The sequence below is a fragment of the Cupressus sempervirens genome, chromosome 3 (assembly GCF_028749045.1).
Source record: "Cupressus sempervirens isolate cs-2001-9-10 chromosome 3, ASM2874904v1, whole genome shotgun sequence".
Classification (NCBI taxonomy): domain Eukaryota; kingdom Viridiplantae; phylum Streptophyta; class Pinopsida; order Cupressales; family Cupressaceae; genus Cupressus; species Cupressus sempervirens.
The window spans coordinates 30,047,501-30,073,227 of NC_143120.1; the positions used below are offsets into that span (position 1 = coordinate 30,047,501).

Consider the following 25,727-nt stretch of genomic DNA (forward strand, 5'->3'; position numbering starts at 1 on the left):
TATCCCCCTTTTTTGACACTTATGTCATGGGTGGTACACTAATAGTGTGTTTTTCCAAAAATGTTTTATGGACCTCCATTATAATATTGAGTGTTGCATCTCAATTGTTGCATGCTACCTCTAGAGATTGAATTTGAACATCTAACTCAGCAACAAGGTCTACAAATCCATCATGAGTGGAAAATGACATTCTTTCTTCAATGTTTCAGTGAAGGCTAGTTCCTTGTGCAACACCTCCATGTGTGGGGTCAACATGGATTGAATACTTATCAAGGTAGCCTAAATGTTTGCATCTTGTGCATGTAATGCAGCTAGCTAACCTTGAGTGGATAACAATATTTGAAAATGAGTTTGGCTTTGACAAAGAGACAACTTAAGAATGCTAGCTATTATTTTTAGGTCTCCTTGTAGCTGGTTAGTGGCCCTCTGAACTCCTTGTGTGAATAAATTCACATCAAAAAGTTTTGTGTATTGAGAAAATATATTCTCTAACACGTTCTTTACACTCTCCATCTTGGTTTCTAAGTCAACCTTTCATAGTGCAATGGCACTAGAAATATTTTCATCGAGCTTTGTTTGAAACTTTTTCTCAGACCATTCTAGAAGTTTATCATTTGTATCTAGGTCTGTATTGCTAATCTTATCAACTATATTCACCAGTTGCTCAATAATAGGTTTTTTCTCATTAGATGTTGGGAGGCTAAATGCATCAAGAAATATTTCTTTGATTTCATGAAGAATTTGTATTTTCTTATGCTCCCCTCTGAGTAACTCTTGGTGCTTCTTTCTTGCTAGAGCTTCCTACAATATGCTCATTTATTTGATGGTGATTGTTGCAAGATCAAAGTTTGGAAGTTCAATCACCTCATCTAAGTTGACATATCCATAAGATGTGTCTTCTCCAATCTTAGATGACTCAGGACTAGCCCTTGATGATTGTAATGGTGTAGCATCTATACTCGGCCTATGAAGAGTTTGACTAGTAATAGAGGATGCAAAGATTGGTAGAGTAACCAATGTCTGAATTGCTATTTGTTCCTCTAGTTCTATAGTCAAAACTGACTCTTCAGTCCTATTAACTTTTGTCTCTTCTATCAAAACTTCACCTTGTGTCTGTGAGATAGGTGCAAGACTGACTTCCTAACCTATATGGACTTGTGTCCCATCCTGCTCAACTATCAAAATTTCTTGCATTGAATCATTTAGCACTAATGTACTAACATTTGATGCTATTGTGTCCTTCACTTGATATAACACAATGGGCATTGAAAATGTGTGTTAGTGGTGACACCCTATAGTCCTTCTGTACCTTTTGTCTTTGTAGATGTAGGGGGTACACTAGATGTGTCATTTTTCTTTTCCCCTATTGATGCTTTGTCAATCTCAGTTGTGCTTAGTAATGTAGGATTAGTGCATAATTTTGTAGCTAAAGTAGAATCTTGTAATATCATTTTCAAGTCTTCCTTTGTCAAAGAATTGATTTTCTAAACTATGTTATCAAAAAAATCCTTTATCTTTATTGTATCATGTTGACTTTCTTGGTCCACATGAGGAGGATTGGCACTTAGTATATGTACCTCAGGTACATTCTGGTCTTGTTGCTACTCTAATTTAGTTGTAGCCTCTTCATCTGCTTCCTTCTCTATGCCTCCCTCATGTCCATCCTTGAAAGATACATCCTTAATATTCTCTACTACCTCTTGATCATCTTTTTCTTCACCAATCTCCTCAAGTGCTTGTTCAATTGCCTTTTTTGTTATCAACCCATAGATGACTTTCCATATCTGGGTGTTCTGTTCAACAACCTCCTCAATATTATTCTATAAAAATATTGAAAGCTCTGTATTTTGGAGCAAATCCTCCCTTATATTTTTTTTATGGCCTTAGTCATTGTTGACTTATCCAAATCTAGCATTACTCTTTCTAGAGTAGTCTCCCTTATGTGCCTTTCAGTTGTTAAACTATATTGCCACTTCTACTCAACTCTGTCAAATAGAATTTTTCATAATGAGTTTTCAATCTCAATAAGAGTGTTCTTAAATGCTCTTCCACCTTATTCATGTCTAACTTTCCAATTTTATCAAACTCAACATGTGTGAATCTTGACAAATCTACATTAAGCTTAAAATTGTCACATAAGTTATCTAAATCGGAAGAGGGACTATGGCTTACCACTTGGAATTGACTATTGTCATATAATTTTGTCCTCTCCTCATTTGACTCAATTGTAGCTACATACTTTATCCTTTGTCTCTTCTTAGACTCAGCCTCCTTAGTAGTGGAAATAGCTCTTTTGCCCTTGGGCTTCTCAACTTCTTATGTATTCTTTGCAGTTGCCCTTGTGCTAGCCCTAGTAATAGGTACTATTGGCTTTTGTTGTGTAGGTTTCAAAACTTTCTTTGATTTACTCACTGTTGGCTCCTTATCTTTCCTCCTCTTCTTTTGTATTGGTTTAAGTGCTTCCTTGGCTTCTTCTTCCTTGACACCTTTTTCATGTTCTAATTCTTCTTGGTCCTCTCCTTGATCTTGTGTAAGTGCAAGTGGGGCTTGGGCTAGTTGATCTTCTTCATCATCCTCATCATCATCATCTTCTTCTTCTTCCTCTCCCCCTTCAACAAATATTTCCTTAAGCTTCTTCAGAAGCTTATTTTACTTTCTTAGCACAGAAGTTGTCTTTAAGTCTATTGTGATTCTTGATTTGGCTTCCTCGTAATTACCAAATGAGGTTGCACTCTTTTCTATTTCTTCTCCCAATAGTGTTGTGATGGCTATTGATGCCTCATCCACATTGATTTCATAGGGCAATGGCTTGAGCCATCTGACCCTTGGAATAGTTGCTTGAACATACGTATGATCAACATCAACTAAGAAGAAAACATCATTATAATGTTTGCCCACTAGTGACACTGGAATCCTTGGTCTTTGCTTCATAGACTTATTGAAATCCTCAAAGCAACTAGTCATAACTATTTCAAAATTTCTCCAAGTTGTTCTATCAACTCATAAATTTGCATTGTTACTGGCCTGTTTGCTTTCCACACCACCTTACTAAATGTGGGAAATGTGTTCTGCACATGGGAAAATATGAAAACTAGTAGTGAACCAAATTTGCATTGAATACTCTTTGTCTTTCTAATGGCGTCCAATTTTTCTGATAACTACTAAAGTTGTAACTTGGCAAGGGTCATAAGTGTAGTCCTTCTTCACTATCTTGTAGCCTAAATCTACTGCCATACAAGACATTTTGTTCAATCTTCTATATTGAATGAACTTGTGAGCAATCACTCTCACTGCAAATGCAATTAGGGGATCTAAAAAAAATTATATGGTCATTCTTGTTTTATTCCATATGACCCTTGTATTCTTCTCTACTATCTCCTTAACATCACTTTGCATGGTCTTGGGTTTATCTAGGGTAGGATACCCTATTACTCGTTGGATTATCCTTTTCATTATCTTGGTAGGGCCATTTTCCAACCATATAGAATGATCATGTATTCAATTAAGTGCAATCTTTATCCACTCTATTTTGAATACATTTGGAAAATTTAAGGCATGAGTTAACCCTTTTCTCTCTACAAGTTTGTTTTCCTCTTGCAATACTCCATCTACACACAGTTTTCCATACAAATCTCTAATTTCCATGTCTCTGATACTTCAAAATTTTCTCCAAGTTGTTTTATCAACTCATAAATCTGCATTATTACTGGCCTGTTTGCTTTCCACACCACCTTACTAAATGTGGGAAATGTGTTCTGCACATGGAAAAATATGAAAACTAATAGTGAACCAAATTTGCATTGAATACTCTTTGTCTTTCTAATGGCATCCATGTTTTTTGATAACTACTAAAGTTGTAACCTGGTAGGGGTCATAAGTGTAGTCCTTCTTCACTATCTTGTAGCCTAAATCTACTACCATATAAGACATGTTGTTCAATCTTCTATATTGAATGAACTTGTGAGCAATCACTCTCACTGCAAATGCAATTAGGGGATCTAAAAAAATTTATATGGTCATTCTTGTTTTATTCCATACAACCCTTGTATTCTTCTCTATTATCTCCTTAGCATCACTTTGCATGATCTTGGATCTATCTAGGGTAGGATACCCTGTTACTCGTTGGATTATCCTTTTCATTTTCTTGGTAGATCCATTTTCCAACCATACAGAATGATCATGTATTCTATTAAGTACAATCTTTATCCACTCTATTTTGAATACATTTGGAAAATTTAATGCATGGGTTAACCCTTTTCTCTCTACAATTTTGTTTTCCTCTTGCAATACTCCATCTACACATAGTTTTCCATACAAATCTCTAATTTCCATGTCTCTGATAATTCCAATCTTACAAGTGTAGCAACATCTAATATCTTGTATCATCAAAGCCTATGGTGGTATCATCGATAACGCACTAGAAGGATCTCCCTTATATTTTATCTCAGGAATAGCTTGAAAGGGTGGTTATTTGATCTCATTACTTATTAATTGAACATTCAAAACTTATTTTCCTTCCTTCCTAATAGCAGCAAAAGAGCTAGACGACATTTTAAATAACCAGGGTTTGCGATAATTCAAATAACGTAGCTCAGAACATGATAAATACCTTATGAATCTAATGATTGGTGATGTGTAGCAATTGAATCCACTTCACAAATGCTTGCATCCTTCTCCTAATTTTTACATGTGCTCTTCATGCTCTCTTCAATCTCGAATGAATGCAAATGAGTCAAAAATTGACTATATAACCCTTAAAACTTGGCAATAAATGCTCAATTCTTACAGAGCTATAAGCTTGGTCGTTATAGCAATTTCAACTCACTCAGCTTACACATAATTTCTACTATGCTCCAAAACCACAACGAGCTCAACTAATACTATCATCCAAGTGGGCTTATGATATTGTTGATTTTTTTGGACCTTTGGTAGGTGATCCTACAGATGCCCATCGTACTTGTTCTTAAACTATAGGTAGTGGCTTTTTGAGTCATGCCGTTTCAAATGATCCTCAAAGTTTTTCCTAGGTGACGAGACACTTAGAGTGGGATAGGGCTATGGATGAGAAGTACTCTTCTTTGATAAAGAATCACACATGGGATCTTTGTCCTCTTTTGAAAGGAAGAAAGTTGGTTTGGTGGCGTTGGGTGTATCGTACCAAGTATGTCGCAAATGTTACAAAGGTTTTTTCATAGGTTTAGGGTATTGATTACTCCAAGACCTTTGCCCCTATTGCCAAGATGAATTGTATTCACCTTGTACTCTCTCTAGCAGCTTCACAACGATGGACAATTTTTCAGATGGACATGAAGAGTCTTTTTCTGCATGGAGACCTTCATGAGGAGATCTATATGGAGTAGCCTCATGGTTTTGTTCAAGACTCTTCACTGGTATATTGGCTTCGAAGGTCTTTATATGGTCTCAAACAAGCCCTAGGACTTGGTATGAGAAGATGGATTCCTTCTTGCTTGCTTCACAATTCACTCAATGTCTTTCTGACCCTACAGTTTACATTTAGCATCATGGGGCTGACTTACTGATACTTGTGCTTTATGTTGATGACCTCATCATCATAGGAAGCTCAGTCTCCATGATACAAAGTGTTCAGCAAGCATTGATAGAGAAGTTTGAGATGACAAATCTTGGACTTTTACACTATTTTTTGAGCGTACAGGTTGTTTAATCTTTAGATGAGATAGTCATACTCCAGTAGAAGTATGCTTTTGATATACTTCAGAGATTTTACATTCTTGATTGCACTCTTGCCCCCACACCTTTCCAGTCATGTGTTGTTTTATCTACTACTTGCTCTACTCCTATAGTGGATTCCACTCTTTATATAGATAGCTTGTGGGTAGTTTATTGTACCTGACACACACATGTCCTGGTATTTCCTTTACGGTTGGACTTGTCTCTTGATTCTCCCATGATCCTCATGAGAGTCATTGGAAAGCATCCAAACATATCTTGAGGTATATTGGAGGTACAACATGTTATGGCATTCACTACACATCAAGAGATCCTCACATTATTGGTTTAATAGATTCAAATTGGGTTGGTGATATTGATGATCACAAGTCTACTTTTGGTTTTGTATTTTGTCTTGGTTTTGGTCCTGTCACATGGTCTTGCAAGAAGAAGCATGCTCACTCATTGTCATCTACAGAAATAGAATACAGGGCAGCTGTATTGGCTAGTCAAGAGATTTTGTGGCTTCAACAGTTGATGATAGAGTTTGGATTTTCTCCTAATAGTCCCACCTTTCTATGGTGTGACAATCAGAGTGCTATACACATTTACGCAACCCAGTTGAGCATCAGTGGACCAAGCACATCGAACTTCACATGCACTTCATCAAGCATCTCATTCAAGATAGTGCCTTGAGCTTGGAGTACATTCCTATTGCTGAGTAGGTTGCAGACATCTTCACTAAACCTTTAGCATCCCTACGGTATCTTCAACTATGTTCTATGCTTGGGGTGAAGGAAGTTGTCCTTGGGGGGTCTCAGTGATGAGTCCTTCTTCCTTCTTTTTACTGCTATCTCTTTTTGGATTAGAGTTTTTCCCATTGGGTTTTCTCTATTTCCTTGTTTCATAGAGATTTAGTTGTGATTGGGTACCTCATCAGGCCTTCTTGTTGGGACCTAAGTTTGTGTCCTTTTAGCATTGCATTGTAGTTTCCTTGCTCTTTCTGCATTATTGCTCATCTTAAGGGGGGTGTTAGAGTAAAGCATTAATTTTAATTTTTTTTATTAAATTCCCTTCTTAAGATTTCACTTATGCACCTTTTGCATCTCTATTTAATAATTAATCAGTAATTATTAAATAGTGATATTGCTATCAAGATTTAACTATGTGATTTTTGAGTCAAACTCATTGACCCATGTTTCATGAGTAGTGATTCAACATGAAGCCATCTCTCATGAGAATAAATGGAACACTTAACACTCATTGGATCTAGGTGATGCTCATAGGGGTGAAGCACTGGGACTTCTCGAGAGGTCACCCATCCCAGTACTACTCCAGCCTAAGCGTGCTTAACTATAGAGTTTCCTCTATAGTTAAACCCAAAGCTTGCAATGAGTTTGACTCAAAAATCACATAGTTAAATCCTGATAGCAATATCACAATTTGACTTGCTGTGGAAATTATCTCCTACTTATCAATTATTAAATAGTTTTTCCCTTTTAGGTTACCCTTTCGAGTTTCGATCTCCTTTTATAAGGATTGATCTTTTGTAATTGATTATTTTCTCTTTCATTTTTGAGAATACATTTGCATAATTTTCAAAGCAAAACCCTTGCCTCCTCTCGTTTTTTTCTTATGTGATAGGTTTTTTACATGTAGGTGTTTGAAGGCTTTGTGGATTTGTATCGATCAAATCCTTCAAAAAGTACTTGGTAGTCCAAAAACACCAACGCAATTTAGACATAAAATCAAGTAATGGAATAATTTCATATAACTGTAAATCAAATACATCTTAAATAAACACATGCATGAAAATATGCCTAAAGTAGTTCAGGACACAAAACAGAAAGGCATATCATGGGTGGGCACTACATCCACCCCCCTAGAATTAGGTTTACTCCTGGAAGCCTACTACTATGACTAGGGTTACTAAAGTCAAAATGTACTATTTTGAAGATATTACAAATAGGTTAACCATGTAAACACTTCTAGTCACTAAGAGCAATATGATTATGGTTCAAGAATAAACCGAAAACCATATTGGTCTCACATCTACTACACCCCAAATAAAAGATCAACATCTCATAGTCCATCAGAAAATATAAGAGCAACATGCATAGACATAGAGAAAGAGTCTAGAAAATAGTGTTGAGTTTCCAAGTCTCACAATCAAAAGGTCTCACTATTCCAAATTTTGTTCAACTATTTAGGTCCAAGTTTGATGTTGATAAATGTTTTTTGTTTAATCTTGTTGTAAGTTTAACTAATTGTCTAACTGATAGAACACAATATGCCCAAAGTTCCCAATATTGAAACTCGAGCTCTAATGCCAGATGTAATGCCCCACTTGGGAACCCAAGAGAAATAAACCTAACATATTACAATGTTTACTGAACTTTTTTTTTAGTTTAAACAACAAGTGCACATAAAGATTCACGGGTTTGAAAAAGGGTAGACAGTAAATTTTACAATTCCTCCTTGTAGGACAAGTATTTAAGCTATGGTTGGGATTGAACTTGATCATTATCTTCTCATTCTTACCATTGAGTTATTGTGATAGGGCACACTCATCTTGGCAATTCAAGGAAGTTGATGCCCAATACCTGCATCCTACATAAAAGATGAGTATGTACATGTGCATGTGCACACACACACACATATATATAGCAGCAGGGAGTGGTACATTGTGTAGATCCCAACTAGCAGGTGACTACGACTCTCTCCCTTAATCACATCAAACACATCATACAAAAAGATAAAACAGACATGCACACCATATACATGCAAGTATAGGGTAAGTACCATAGTTAATCATGAGTACAAGGAACATCATATTTCTATATAAATATTCATATTCATGAATACACAGTCATCATTGTTTAAAGACACATTGTAAGACATCATCATGAAAGCAATTGCAATTACTAACCAAAAATCCTTAAAGCATCATCATTATGAAAGTATTCAATCTAGCAATAAAATCAAGTCATGGAATAATGTCATATAATTGTAAATCAAATATATCTTAAATAAACACATGCATGAAAATATGCCTAAAATAGTTTAGGACACAGAACAAAAAGGAAAACCATGGGTGGGCACTACATTTTGTATGAATTAAAAAATAATATTCATCTTGATCATTATTTCCAACATTTGATATTGCAACTATTAGATTTGAGCAATACAAATCCTATGAACCCATGAACACCTACATGGAAAAGCTTGTCATAAGACAAGAATGGAGAACTAGAAAATTTTCTCTGAAAGAGTAAAATGAATAATAAGAGAATGAATAGATTTACAATTATCGTCCTTATAAAAGGAGAAAGGTAAAGCCTAAAAAGTTATAAACCCTAAAGGGAAAACTCTTAGGTTGCATGATAATAATTGATAAAAGAATTAATTATTATATGCCTAACATTTAGCTTAAGTATACTAGAGATGATAAGGAACTATCTTATTACTTTAACACCACCCCTTAAGATAAACTTAAGGAGTAGCTAAAAACCTAGAAACAAACTGCTCAAAGAAAAAGTAACTTTGTCTCGACAACAAAGGCCTGACCAGATACCCAAACACAACTAAATATTTGTAAAGAGTAGAAATAGAGAAAATTACACAGGAAAAGCCCTACTCCAAGAAAACATGGAAAAAATGTTCCATAAGATAGGAACAAAAGGATGATCATGAAGAACACCACTGAAGCATGAATCTACAAACATTGTCAAATTGTTGATACAAAAAACCTCCATTGAATAGAACATGACAAGGTAGAGAGGACTAAGTCTAAAGAGCTAAACAATAAAAGATGGAAGATATCTCCATAGCATTCAAAAACAAGTATGAAAGAGTGTCTATATGGTAAGTGATCCATCTCACCAAAATGCATAAGTATCCAACCACTACAATCGCTCAGTACATAAGATCAAATTTTGGATACATAGATCACTCCATCGAATCAAGAAAGAAATAGAACCAATAGAACCCCTCAATAATGCTGAGAGGTAAGACAAGAACACTGAAACTAAATACAATATCTACTAGTTTTTTTTCATTAGTTTTGACAGTCAAAAGTTCAACCAAAAAAATATGTTTTAGGTGGTGGTTATTACTTAAAAATCTTGCTTTAGGTTTCAATGTGATTTTGCCATTGTGGGTTAGTCAATCGTTTTAGAAAGTCCAATATTTTGGAATTCAAAACCTACTCTCTCTTGGAGTGAAATTCTAATTCTAGATATGTTGAAATGTTTGATTTTAAATTTAACCACTTTTGTTCTGCTCTTACATGTGAAATCTTATGGTTTCTATGGAAAGCGAGAAATGAGGAGGTCTTTCAGAAGAAAGATAAAAGACTTATTAGGTTTACAAGTAAACTCACCCATTTTTTCATAATGTCCCAGGTATCTATTTCCTTGGAGATCTCTACGACTCAATTTATGTGGGATGGTATACTTATAATTCACAAAGAAGAAGTCAAAACTATTCAATATTTGGATCATCACAAAGATATGTTGGCTAAGAATGACGATGAAGATTCCACAAGCCCTAACAATAATGTACCTAAAGAATATGTCCTTGTAGAATGGAATGATGAGTTATCTCCTACAGACTTTTTGCAATCTCCGGAAACCAATGATGGTTGGGGCCCGAATGAAGGGTGATTATTACAGTTATTACATTTCTATCAATTTTGAGACTTTAAAATGTTGATATACTCTGATGCTTATGATGCTGATCTAAACTCTTGGTGTTATATATACTTCTCATTTTGTGTATACGGGATAAGAACTTGATATGTGATTAGTTGTGTACCTATTTAGTGGTCAAATGTTTTTTTTTTTTTTTTTTTTTTTTTTTTAAAAGAGGGGTAAACGCTTTGACCTGGAGCTATGAACCAGTGAGGCCACAAACGGGGGACCTCATCCCTATGAGATTTGAACCTTGATGGCAAGGATAACAACACAACAACTTAACCATCATAACATGCCACTATTGGCGTGGTCAAATGTTAAACAGTGATAAGAATTTTGATATTTTTCTACTATTATATATAACTGAACTGATTGTACCGACTGATTAAACTATATATAAATTATTATAAATGTTTCATTTTAAAATTAACAAATTAAAAGTACAGACAGGATCTGTGGACAAAAAAGAATAGAATCTACTTTTTAAAATTTGGTGTTATCATCCACCATTCTTGTTTCCTATATTTATTAAATTAAAGTAGATGTTAAATTCAGATTTATATATCTGTTTATCATTTGATCAGTGAAATCACTTTAATGAAAAAATAAAATTTATACAATCAAACTCTTCGATTGAAGCAACATGATAACGCGCTGATTGTTTAGATTTCTGTTGTTCGTTGAATCCTCCTGTGCTATGCTTAATTCATGCCACTAACCTTTGTTACTTATATTTTAACTATTTTAATAAAAAAATTATTCTTCTTTAACTTACTGTAAAATATCTGAGAAACTACTTTCCCTTCTTTTTACATGCATAAATGTGTATCTTCATTGTTTTAAATTTTCTTTTAGTAGTTATGTTATGGGCGCAAATGATATTTTAAGAGATATAATATTAGTCTATCATGAAACAATCTTTCAGATGAGACCTAACGTGATGGTCTGATAATAATAATAATTTTAACTATTGGAGGGAGTAAAGCAGAGCGTTGGTCATTATCTCAATGGACATGAATCTACTCACCACTTGGGGCATTCTTATAAAATTAGAAACCAAAATTAAAAACAAGGAATATTTGAGGAATATGATCTTTTCATCAATTCTTTTCGAGATATAGTTTAATTATGTTTTGATTAAAAATGTTTAAAGAGATTTTTGTAGATATAAAATTTCTTATTTAGAATAGTCAAGGACTTTAAGATGATTGATTTTTCAGTTCTTTTAATAAAAAAATTCAAGTATTCTTTTATGAATATGATATCATACATGGTTGTGGTTGTCTTTTAGTAGTATGTTTGTGGTGGAAAATAATTTATCTTTTTATAAGATTGTTTTGGCAAAGTGTGATTTCAATGGGAATGTAGTTTTCATCTTAGGAGGTGCTTCCATCATTTGCTGTTCGGGTGGGATTTGCTATGATAGTTTTGTTAATGTTTAGTTTATTTTTACAATTTATGAGGGCTTTCATACTAATGGATGTTCTTGTCATTTTGCATGCTGTTGAAGGTTGTTGTGCTCTTGGCTGGCATAGGATTATTTGTGAGTATGATTTTTAGGTGGCAGTAAGTCTATTAACTAAGCTAGAGCTTGGGATTTTAATTGGCAGTTAGCTTTGATTACCAAACAAATAAGTTAATTGTGCGGGCTTTTTGACTTTGTTACAATGGTGTTTTGGATTGTTTGGCCAAATGGATTTCAAATCAAATGTATGATTGGAATGTAGGGGATAAGAAGTTTTGTCTCATATGCTAGATTAGTTAGTGGATATGAACAAGTTTTTGTAATTTTATCTTTAATGAGCATTTTTCCTTTTTGTATCTACTTGCTAATTGAAGAATATTTTATCCCTTGTTTATTTAAAAATATATACATTTGTTAATTAATTTATGTTCCTTTCATTTTGATTTTACATATAGCTATATAGATTTTTTCTAGTTTACTCAATTGTGACATTTTGATAGTAGATATTTTGTTTATTATAAGTAATTGTTGAGAAGGTGTGAAATCTTTAAATAAACTAAACTAGTACTTGCTTTGAAATGAGGTGTATGCAAGAAAGTGAATTATATATAAGTTTATTTGTTAGAGAGTACAATTTTATGTGTGTTGGTAAATAATTTTGTCACTATGAAATAACCTGACCACAAGTGACTGAGATCCACAAAAGACAACAATTTACAAAGGGTTTTGGAATCCAAATGTAACGATGGTGAAAGCAATACAACAGATTGCAACATAAGAAGTGATAAGCTATAGAATCACCAATTTAACATACTATGAATCAATGATCGCCATCAGAAGAACCTTTTGGACACACGAACAAAGTATTCTTCATTATCTTCTTGAGAATATACAAACTCATAAATCTTTACACATCATATGAAAATGAAATTTATTCAAAGTTCCAAAATTTCTCTATAGTTTCCCCTTTGGTAAAAAGTGTCTCCCCCTTTTACATTACATAAGCCTTGTATTTATAGGCATCTTCACATAACTAACTTCTCGGGTTAGTAACTACCTCAAAAGTTAGTTAGAGTTTTGAATTTTAAATTTATACATTTTCCAACTAACTCTAATCTTTAGAATCAAAATATTAAATCCTAACTCTAGTTACAATAAGTAACATAAACCTCTTCTTACAATGAAATTATTTAGAACTCATAATATCAAAATGAAACTAAGGCATTGGTGAGGTTGATAATCTTTGTTTCTCTTTCTCAATCCATGAGTAAATAGTTCCAAGCACTTGTCCTGCAAGAAATTATATTTTGATTGCATTTGTTCAAACATCATTTTATTCTCATGCCTTTATAGTCTTCCCAAGTGTCTGGGAAATCTTATATCATCCACTTTTCCTGGCCTCAATTTCTCTTTGTAACGACATGTTTACATTTGAGTGAAACTATTTGTGAAGTCTATAACATGTCTGAGATTGATTCTTCGAATGACTTCTTATTGCCATCATCTAACTCTTTCCTCACTCAATCTAATCATGATACAAGAGACAACATGAAGTTAGTTGTCTCTTCAATCAAATACACCAGACAATCGCTCTACTCAAAATTGATAAAACTCCAACAATAATAGGTGCAAACATCTTATGCAACCCGAATTTACCTTCTTCATACAAAGTGGCAATTCCTTCAAATATTTTATTCCACTTTTCTGGCAAGACCTCTTTATGGCATTCGGTCAAACAGTAGAGCACATTGCTAATGCTTTCGTATTTTGTTGTCCACCAATGCTTAAAAGCTTCCATTCAACAACTCTGGTGATGACTTGCCGCCAGAGATCATGATTTTATGCATGGTATCCACAAATGCAGTCGGCTGGAAGCGTGACACCATTGTTTGGAGGGATCTTTATATAAACACGGGTTCCTTACAAGAAATCTCAGCTTGGCAGTTTAGAGAAACCCCAGACACTTTCATACTCTCTGCGCAATTCCATCACAGGGGCATTCAAAGCTCTGTTTCAAGCATTCATAACTGGGCATTTTGTCAAATGGTTTCCATGCAGACTGAATTCGCATTAATGCCCCTGTCGATGCTTTTAAGTGGATTCAAATCTCAATTCAAACTTTTGAAAAATCAAGGTTTGGGGAGAGAGATTTGAGTATAGGTTGAGGGAGAAAGAGTGGATAGGTTGATCATTAACCCCAACTTCCCAACTCCAACTCTCTAATCTTAAACTTTTTCCAAAAGTTGCAGTTTGTGGAGAGAGAGAGAGTATTGGTTTGGAGAAAGAGGCTTTAATTTTCTTTTTCTCCATTTAACTTAAAATCTAAAATTGTTAAGATTGTCAAAAAGGTTTCGACATTAATATATCTCTTTTTTCACTTAATTCAACAAAACTATTCATTTCAAATTCATAAGACACTAGAGACTATTGGTATTCCAAATAATTGAATATATCTACTTTTGGATTGAATAATAAATGACTTGGTGCATATAACTCATTTTACAAGTTTTTTTATCATTCATTTTCTCAAAATGCTTGAAGGTTTTTGCATACCTTGTATTATTAAATTGAATTTATATCAACATCCTAGATGGCTCTTAAAATATCTATTATATGTACATCCATAGGACCATATGTAATGTATCTGATACATTCTACAACCTACTCTTTTCACACTTGTCTAATGCTCTTCAATAGCCTCATCTATTTGTCAATGGGCCTCATCACAATGATATTATTGTAGCTAGTTATTGTTGATGTGTGTTTTATGACTCACCAAACAGTAGAACAAAATACCGAAATATCTTATCCTCTCTTGAATAAAGTCTTGTGTATGCTAAGATTGCTAGAAGATCATACAATGACTTCAAGGTTCCTTTAATGCCAGGTCTTGACTGTGGATAAGATCGGTGGTTGATGTGATTTGTTGATGATCACAAGGGGCCTTACGTGTTTATTCATATTCATTTCAAGCCATACTGGATGAGGGAGCTATCTTAAGGTTTTGCAATGAAGCGCTTCTTCTTCTTTTTTTTCACAGAATATGCAGAAATTAAATAGGATGGGGTTCAGGAATTCTATTCTAATCCTAAGGGTAGTGATAACAACAAATAGTATTCTAGTGGACAAATTCCTCAATTTACTGAATTCAGCTTCGCCAAGTTATACTACAACTAAGCATGAACCAGTGCAATCTTCAAGGGTTATGCCAAAGATTTTCATATCACCGCATACACCATCATAAAGAACAATGTATACAAATGATAGAAGTTGAGCATATGCATGAAAGAGGTTCAAGCTACTTTTACACAACGAATTAGAATCACTAAAACGTCAAAAGTATGAACCAAAGGAATTCATCAATACACCATCATATTCTCCATTGTAATCACCACACATTGACTATGCTAAACTTAATCTACTTGAAGAAATTTTAGGAGAACAAGCAAGCACTAAGATACGTCAAGTATTCACCAAACTCCAATGAAAACTTTATTATCTCAGTAACTCATAGCAACAATCCCATAAAAATCTCCCTCTACAAATGAGAAAATGAGGCCTTTATATAGGTCCTCGATTACAACGGGTGGCCCGAATGATCACAATAACCGATGGCCGAGATCATGCCACATCAGCCCTAATTAGGGTTAGGGCAATGGAAACGAATCTACATTTATGCCATAAGGAATCCACTACTGTAGTGGGTAATAAATGCCCATCATGCATGCTAATTTAAGAAGGAGTGGGGTGTAATAAATGATCCCTATGCACACCCACTCTGCATTTAATGCATCTATCCTTGATTTCTTTTCCTGAAAGTTCAAAATCGATCTAATACTATTTCCAACTCGTCTATACTAATGCTTGGTGCAAATTCTTGCTTGAATTCTAGAACTGCAATTGCTCTTTCTGCTTTTCCCAAGCTTTCATCCCAATCTGGTAGTAAGTCCTTAGTAGCGTGCATTGTATTTGAGAAGATGGAGAAGTTCTCAAAATCATCTCTTCCATATACGTTTAGCTGAAAGAATTCCTCTAACTTGACTTTCAGATTATCAATTGTCATTTCCTCTTCCCTAAATCTTTGTGATAACAAGGATGCAACTGCATTTAATATTCCTTGCTTGATGTTATCAACAATCTTTTTCCATCGACTGGATTCCCTGGTAAAGCTCTCAAACATTTCCTTAGCCATGTTCTTGGATTTTTGGATTTGAACTTTGATCTTTGAACCTTGAATGTCTGGGACCGGATCACTTAGTACTTTTATCTTGGTACTAGAATTTTGGATTTGAGCATCTTTCTTGAATTTCTAGAACTAGAGCTTTCTCCTCCTTTTTCTTCAAATGCTTTCAATTCACTAGTATGCCTTTTCTTACATTTTGAAGAATTCCCCCTTTTTTTTTTATCATCATCAATCATTTTTCCAGTCCTGGGTACACACTTGAAGAGGGTGAAATTCAAGATTTGGAAGAGAAATTACTAGCACTTAATCCTTTTTCATTTTTCCATGAAGGAGAAAGTTTCCAACACTTAGCCATTTATTCTTCCATGAAGGAGAAATCTTCAACACTTAGCCAGTTTTTCTTCCATGATTTCTAATTCTCTTGCTCGTGGAAATTTTGAGTGGTCATGGATTTTGTCAATGATGGAAGAATTCTGCAACAACCATTTTTCTCCAAGGCTAAAAATTTTGAGTGATCGGGGATTTTGTCCATGATGGAAGAATTCCACAACAACCACTTTTCTCCAAGGCTGGATTTTTTGAGAGATCATGAATTTTGTCCATGATGGAAGAATTCCATGACAACCATTTTTCCTATTATCTTCATGCCTTTCTATTGTTGGATATTTCATGGGTGATTCCAGACTTAAGCATTTTTTTCTTGATTGACTGTCATGCTTGCTCATTCTTTTGGATATAGACACATGTACCCTTTTGGCTCTTTATCAACCATAGCTCACTTGTTGCAGAAATAGACCTGCCAAAAATAGACATTCTAAAAATAGTAAGTTGTCCCAAAGTCAAAATAAGGCCAATCTAAGAGGTAGTGAAATTTACTAAAAATAGACTCACTAAAAATAGACTTTCTAAAAATAGTAAGTTGTCCCAAAGTCAAAATAAGGGCAATCTGAGAGGCAGTGAAATTTACTAAAAATAGACTCACTAAAAATAGACTTTCTAAAAATAGTAAGTTGTCCCAAAGTCAAAATAAGGCCAATCTGAGAGGCAATGAAATTTACTAAAAATAGACTTACTAAAAATAGACTTTCTAAAAATAGTAAGTGAAGACATTCAATTCTCAAACAAGCAAATAATTTCCATTCTCAGAGCCACATGGACAACACTTTTCTCATCTGGCCAATTTTACCAATTCTCATTTGAAAGAGCGAACTTCAGAAGATTTAGCCCAATACTACCAAGAACTAAAGCCAAAAGGACAAGACCAAGAGACAAAAGGGGGCCCCTAGCTGGGGCGATGGTGACTGGTGGTCACAACAGTTATACCTATAGGTCATCCTTGTCATCACTTCTCAACTTGTCCAATGGCATATGCCTATCTTGCAACTCACTCATCATGTCCATCTTGTCCAACATGCTCTCCACTGTTTGTACCCTCATCCTATCATATGGCTTGATTCTTGTTTCCACCTCATAGAGGCCTTTTCTTAACATCTCTTTTGGACTTTTAGCATGACCACTTCTTGTCTCCTTCTTTCCACCTTCCCTAGCCTTATTAGCCTAACTAGTCTATGTTGGTCCCACCACTTGTCATAATCACCTATTGTGCTTACATATGTTATATCAACCCATAGATCCCATGATAAACCCCTTAAACTCTACTACAATTGTGTCTATAGATAGCTTAGAACCCCACTCTACTACCTCCCTTTGATTTCTATATAATATTACTTATCTAATAAGTTATCTTTACTACTATACAAACTATCTTTAGCAAGATTACTTGCTTATACACTTCGACCCGCTTTGCTCAATGCACTTCTTGAAGAATCCTCAACATGTAGCTAACTCGTCCTTTGCACTTTGATATTTCTAATCTTTTAACTTGGGAAAGTGCAAATGAACTCATATGAACCTCCCTAACTCTATTTATAGCCTCACAAAATCATAATTTATACCCTTTACTCTCTCTTGATATCTCACTAGCATATCCTCCTTATCATGAGAATGATCTAAACCCTTCTTTTATCAATCTAATGAGAGGGCATCCATTCTACCTCCATCATAACACTAAACCATGTTACTAATATCATTTTTATTTGAAACAAAATCGTAAAATACAATGACTCAAAAAGTGGCAAAATGCAAACATGTAAAATTGGATTCATCTATTCATCACTTTTCTTCTATATATAATTTTTTTATTATGTTAATTTATCCTCTATGAATTACATACATAATTTTTTCACATTTTTTTCAAAATTAATTAGATAATTTTATTACATAACTACTTTCTCCTATAACTAATGATTCTATAATTATTTAACTAGCTAATAATTCTTCCAAAATTAAATAAATGACAAAAATTATTTTAGTTTTTTACCTCAAAATATAAAACATCATGTTTTATTTATTTCCTCTATACATTGCATTTATCTTTATTCTTCCACCTTATTTATTTCCTCTATACATTGCATCCATCTTTATTCTTCCACCTCATCACTCCAAGTCAAGGTCCTACTCTTTCTTGTATTTTCTCATATTCTCATCCATTAATCTTTTTAACTAATCTATGTCATTAATAAAATATTAAGTAGTTACTCTTTCTTCCTTTCTTTTAAAGGATCTATCATGCACGCTAGCACTATATACTTTTTATGGACAATATGATTATCAAACAAGCAAACATTCATGGAGCACTACGTCAAGACAATCTTAGTATGTTGATTTTAAGGTTATGATAAGATTTAAGCAAACTAACCTACATTAAAGAAGCAATGGAACAATCCATCATCTTTAATATGATATTATTGTTTATCATTGGATTTAAGATCTCATTTAGTGAATGTATATGTAAATTTAAATCCTGCACTGCATTTTATTTTATCTGGATTCACAACTTCAGATAATAAGAATATTTATTGTGATCATATTACAACTTTTATAAACACCTATTATTAACTTCATATTTTCAAGCTACTTTCCCTAAAGAACTCGCAACCGATTAGATAATCAAAAATTATAAAAAATAATAGTCCACAGTTTAAGGATTTTACCATTCATCTTAAATTCTTCTGGATACTCTTCTGCACGGTTCTGTTTAAATGTTATGCGAAAAGAATCATCTTAAAGGCAATCCTATTTTGGATTAACTGTATCTCTGCAATCTAATGTTACTAAATTAGTAAGTTTAATCAACAGATTGGAAAACTTCTTAATATGAAGATGACCCTTCAAACGAAACTCAAAAGTAGAGGAATTTAATACTTCAAATTAGAAATCACTCATGAGACAACTACAGTAAGACAACCGAGCTGAATGGTGTCAGCAAGAGGGCATTGAAATCCTCCAAACAAGAGAATCACCAATCTAAATCATGAGATCCACATAATTTCCACTGAAGCAAATTATATTTTCAGCTGAGAAGTTTTGTAATAATATTATAAAGCTTTACAGTTTGTTACTCAAAGTAAGCATTAAAATTATTTATGTAGGCCAAGATTTAAGGATAGAAGGATCACTATTTTATTTATTGCACCTCTAAAAATTTTGAAATGAGCAATCCAACCAAGAAGCACGTCCTCATTTTAGTTAAACGAGTCAAACCTTTTAATTAACAAAACCAAAAATGAAATAAACCAAGTGGCAGGAAAGCAACGGTTTTTTAGCCTGTGAGAGTTTCTGTATATTAAAGCTAAAACCCGACTACATCTCACTGAGCTTAGAACATGTCCAATTACATAGGAGTGATGGCTTTGTTGAAATTCATCTTGCTAGTAATGATTTCTTCTCATGTCAGACGCCCACATGCTCTGCAGGATCCCCCTTTCCACATAGAAGAAGCAACAATTGAACAAATCCAAACAGCATTCAAGAGTGGCAGGCTTACCTCCACAAGCCTTGTGGAATTCTATCTCCACACCATTGAAAAACTCAATCCAAAACTAAATGCTGTGATTGAAGTGAATCCTGATGCTCTACTGCTGGCTAAGAAAGCAGATGCAGAGAGGGAAAGAGCAGGAGGAGTTCTCCTTGGTGGTCTCCATGGAATACCTGTACTAATCAAGGACAACATTGCCACCAAGGATAAGCTCAACACTACTGCAGGCTCCTTTGCCCTTTTGGGTTCCAAAGTCCCAAGAGATGCAGGTGTTGTATTGAAGCTCAGGAAAGCAGGAGCTATAATATTGGGCAAGGCTAGCTTGAGTGAATGGTCACATTTCATGGCATACAATTCACCTAGTGGATGGAGTGCTAGAGGTGGTCAATGTAAGGTATGTGGTTTTAACCCTACCCTGTTTAATATTATAATCTCTCCCTATATAATCAATACTTTAGTCTGAGTGTATATTGATGGAATGTGAAATTGTGCAGAATCCATATGTTTTGACAGCTGATCCATGTGGATCAAGCAGTGGTTCAGCGGTGGGAGTAGCAGCAAATATGGTGGCAGTATCATTGGGTACAGAAACAGATGGCTCAATTCTCTGCCCATCTAGCTTTAACAGCGTGGTGGGAATAAAACCTACAGTCGGGCTCACAAGCAGAGCTGGAGTCATTCCAATCTCCCACAACCAAGACACTGTGGGGTAAATCTACAACTTTCTCAAATTGTCTCCACCATATGTATTTGTGACTCCGATTTTATTCTTCTGAAATGCTTTTTACTTAACACATTTTGTCCATGAGAGGGTTCTCCCTCATGAAAAAGATTAGACTTCCTTTCAATTATCTTCATGTTCCTAAGAGTACATATGTTAACCAGAACATAAATGATATACCCAGCCTTGTCCATTTTTATATGCTGTCCAAATGATTTCCCTGTGAACCCTGAGAGTTTTCCAACCACAAACAAGATAATGGATTGTGATATTGCTATTATCAAGATTTAACTGTGTAGTTTTCGAGTCAAACTCATTAACCCATGTTGGTGAAGTACCAAGACTTTCCGGAAGGTCACCCATCCCAGTACTACTCAAGCTTGAGCGCGCTTAACTACGGAGTTTCCTCCATGGTTAAACCCACTCTGCTTGCACCCCATTTGCAAAACCTTCACCAAGTGTTGTGCCTTATAAACCATTTATTAGAAAGCCCCTTAAGCTCATCAATGGATTTCAACCACTACCTATAACATTTATGGTTGAAGCCTGGCTCTGTTACCTCTGCACAACAGAGAAAATCCTGATTTCAATGTTCTTCTATTTGATGTAAATGTTTTCCTAGTGATAGAATAAGATTTGATACCTAGATTGTATATGTCGTTAACAGGCCCATTTGCAGAACTGTGACAGATGCAGTTTACTTACTAGATGAAATTGTTGGGTATGATGTGCGAGATCACCAAGCCACAAGGAGTGCAGCCCGTTTTATTCCAAGAGGTGGGTATAAGCAGTTTCTCAAGAATGATGGGCTACAGGGAAAGAGGTTGGGTATTGTTCAAAGACAGTTTTTGCAGTCTGAATCATTTCCAGCAGTATACTTTGAGAAACATCTCACAACTATGAGGTAATAGAAAAATACCTTCCATTGCAATAAATGAGCTAAACCCAAGGGATTTACTTTAAGATTTCAAACCAACTTTGTAGCGAACATGTATTCTGCTTAGAGAAATATAAATGGACTTAAAACTTTATTGATGTATCGTCATACAGGCAAAAAGGTGCGACTTTGGTGAAAAATTCTATTTTTAGTGATCTGTTGAATATAAGCAGCAACATGGCAGAAATAGTTCAAGCGTATGATTTTAAACATGATCTCAATATCTACCTTTCAGAGCTCCTCCAGTCCCCTGTTCGCAATTTGGATGACATCATATCCTTCAATATACAGCACGCTAAGCAGGTAGAATCTCTCCCCCTCCTTCACTCCCTCCCTTTCTAGTTCCTCCCTCCTCCTCACGCTCCTCCTCTCCCTCCCAACACCACACCCTCACCCTCCACTTCCCCCCTAGCCTCTCTTTCCCTTTCCCTCCCCAACTACCTCCCCTTCCCTCATTCCCTAATTCCCCTCTCTCATCATTCCTTCCTCCTCCCCACCCTGCCTCCCCCACACCCCTCGCCCTCCCCCTCCACCTCCCTCTCCCTCTCTCTCTTACTGCCTGACCACTCTCTTTTCCACCCTCCTCAGTTTCTATCCACCTCCCTCCCTCTACTACTATATTTTGGTAAGTTAAGAGACAGATTCCTTCCTTGGCTGACATCATGTCCTTCAATGTACAGCATGCTAAGAAGGTAGAATCTCTCTTCCAATCCCTCTTCCCCTCTCTCTTCCTCCTTCCATCTCACTCTCACCATCACTCTCCACTTTCTCCCTACCTCTTCTCCTCCCCACCCCTCTGCCTCACCTTGCTCCTGTCCCCCCTCTCATCATCCCACCCTCCTTCCTCCCCAACCTCTCACACACGCCTTCCCTCTATTCCTTCCCTCACTCCCCACACTCCTCTCTTTCTTGTCCTCCCTCCCCACTTCCCTCACATGGCACGTTCCTTCGTCCTCACTTTTTCACTATGTTTTTCCTTTGTAAGAGAGAGGGAGGAAGGGGTGTGAATAGGGAGGGGTAAATTCACACCTTGGCTGTCTCGCTCCCCCTATCCCCTTCTCCCTCTCTTTCTGCCTTCCTCTCTCTCCCCCACTCTCTCCTCCTACCTTTTCTTCACTCTCCCCCCACTCTCTCCCTTTCTCTGCCCACTTTATCTCCCTCTCTCTTCCACTATATTTTGTATAGGTTCATTATAAAATTCTTATGAGATTCTGTATGTTTTACCTTGTTCTGGTACCAGGAAGAGATTTTGAAGTATGGGCAGTACTATTTCCTCCTGGCTCAGAACACATCTGACTTGAATGCACAGCAATATGGAAAGGCTCTCAGAAGAAACCACATGCTAACAGTAAATGGAATAGATAAGGTCTTAAGAGCATATAAACTTGATGCTGTTGTGACCCTTGATATGTGGATCTATGATGTCCTGGGCATTGCAGGGTATCCTGGCATCAGTGTGCCTGCAGGTTACAATAAAGCTGGTGTTCCCTTTGGCATATATTTTGGTGGGAAACGAGGTTCAGAGCCTACTCTCATTGAAATTGCCCATGCATTTGAACAAGCTGCCAAAGTCAGGAAAAATCCTTTATTCAAGGAATGAATAGCCTATCAATTTTTAGCTTCGTAGCTATCCCTGAACTGAAAGTATCATTTCCAATTTCCCAAATGCAAGCGTATACGGTGGCAAACTGTACAACTGTTGTTAATGCATACAAGTTGCAGTAGATTCTCTGGTTTGTAGAAATTATTTCGATAGCTTTGAAGATGGGTTTGTAGAAATTAAAATTACGCCAATATTTAAATTTCAAGTAACCCTTTATATTGTAATCTTATGCATTTCACCTACTAAAACTTAGCAAAGTTTAAAGTTATCTTCGTAATGGCATTTGGTTTGTTTGGTAGACTTTGGTGACTGATTTTCTATGTTTTTAAATAAGATAGTTCGAATGCCCACTCTATTTTGAAAAGTCGCTCCTCCCTTTCCACCTCAACCTGGCGTTACTGTCAGTTGGGGTAGTTACCTTCCATTTCGATGATCTGAATCAAATCTTTGGAGCTTCACCAGAACATGGCCGAAATTGTTCGATCTCCACGCTTGGATCTCTGAAAATTAGAAAAATGGCATAGAAGAATCAGTATGCATTTCACCCAACGCTAGGGTTTTCTTCATCCTCGAATTCAACACATTTAAAGACAAGGTGAACTCTCATCCTCTGATCAGCTATCAAAAACTTTCTATGTTGCACATCTTTGGGTGCGCCAACCATATCCCCACCTCTACAATTTCCGGAATCAGACAGCTTGGGCAACGTCTACGCAGCACCTGGAATGCTTCATTTATTGTAGCTAGAAGTCGTATGCCGTGTTCTTGATGCCACCACGCCATCGGTTTTGTTTTTCTCAGTGGAAATACATTGGATATTTGCAGTCCCTAAATGTAGCGCCCTACTCTGTCAAGGAAAGTGCAGGTGTTATAGAACGATTGCATTTTGGATTACAATCTTAATTGTTTTTTCAACATCCAATGTCTTTACATCTCTTTTGCTTTGCCCTTTGAAATTAGAAAGAAAATATATAGAAGGGGCAAAAACTAGCGACAATATTTAAGTGTACAATGGGTACGTCGAAGAGATATTAAAAGTCAATTAGGGGAAAAGATTGGTGTAGTTTTTGCACATGTTAGTACAACTAGTAAGGTCAATTGGCATACTATATAGTAAATGTTTCTTAAAAAATCAACTCTCTAATTAGAAAGATAATCATGCTCTATTACTTTAAACAACAATCACACATATTAAAATTGTAATTCTAAACATAAACATACAAGGTCAAAACCCAAACGATAAATACGACCCTTTAGCACCAATCATATAAAACCCTACATTCAACCATAAAATTAACCATAGTCCTCAATCTAGCCTCAATTCGAACCTTAAGCTTGTTAAGAAGGAAAGTCCACATATAACTAGGGGAGGGGGGTGGAGCCAATTTTGCCAAGATACTTTTGAATCCAAATATATAAAATGATGCACAATAGTAAGAAACCATACACTAAACATAATAATTTGTTGACTAGGGAAACCCTTAATTGGAGGGAAAACCCTAGTGGGGATGGAACCCACAAGATAATGTTTTAATATAAGCTCTTTTTGAAAGGATGTGACCCTCTCAGGAGTTAATTACAATGCATTTAATACAATAGTTTGTGTTAGTGGACAGATCCCTATTAGGAGACTTTGAGCCCTTGTTAAAAGGTTTCAACTATCTTAAAGGTTGATAAAGAAACAAATAGACCCACTACCTAAATGCTCTAGTAAGTGTGAAGAATAAATCCTCGGAATAACATATCCAAATCAATGAACTGACAAATTTGTAACTTACATGCCAAAATAGTTCCTTTGAAGCTCAACTCAATCAATCAACTATATCTCTGCTCTACTCGAATCATCCAACATCATTGTTTGCATCTACTGACCATATACATTACATGATGATATACAACCAAGGAAAACAACTTTCATTTATACCCTCTATAGTTCACTAATTAGGTAGACTAGTTAAGGCTTCCCTAATATAGGTACATGCTAAGGTATCAATGTCTTTATAAGCAACATTGCAAATGTTGCATTATAGTTCCCACACGTTACAATACAAATATTATATTTTACACAATTGATATACAATACGTTTCCCCAACACAGTCAATTGTTAGTAAAATATACCTCATGTTACACAATAGCGACCTTTTTAGAATAATCTCATGTTGATCCTAAAGGCAATCTTTGTATTGTCTATTGGTGTAAAACACAATCATTTTCTAGGAAATATTGGTTGGTCAACACTGCGACCGAGCCACTATATAGGTCAAGTAAGTATAATGTAAAGTATACATATTTAGTTCATGTCAAGCACTAGTTAGTGTCGAGTAGACTTAAGAGTTGCAAAACAGTTTAGTGAATGTTGAGTGATTCAAGATATAGTATATGTCAAGCAAGACAGAGAAACCTTAAAATATAAGCCAAGAAGAGTTAAGGTCGAGGGATAGCATAAAGAACAATATGTGTCGAGCATCAGAAGAGTGTTGGTGCCAAGTAAGACATTTTTTGTATGTGAGTTTGTAATGACACAAAAATGCATATAACGGTTTTTTGTCAAGCTAGAA

The 25,727-nt window shown here is 35.4% G+C and overlaps 1 protein-coding gene across 1 annotated transcript; it reads left to right on the forward strand.

Annotated features, from left to right (window-relative positions):
* Positions 1-19,755: 19,755 nt before the first annotated feature.
* On the forward strand, positions 19,756-23,436 carry LOC149564613 (putative amidase At4g34880). The gene is made up of 5 exons (XM_089816899.1): positions 19,756-20,301; positions 20,402-20,616; positions 21,296-21,532; positions 21,679-21,868; positions 22,806-23,436. Exons 1-5 carry the CDS (start codon positions 19,756-19,758, stop codon positions 23,163-23,165), a joined length of 1,548 nt encoding a protein of 515 aa, XP_089673025.1. The 3' UTR covers positions 23,166-23,436.
* Positions 23,437-25,727: the final 2,291 nt, after the last annotated feature.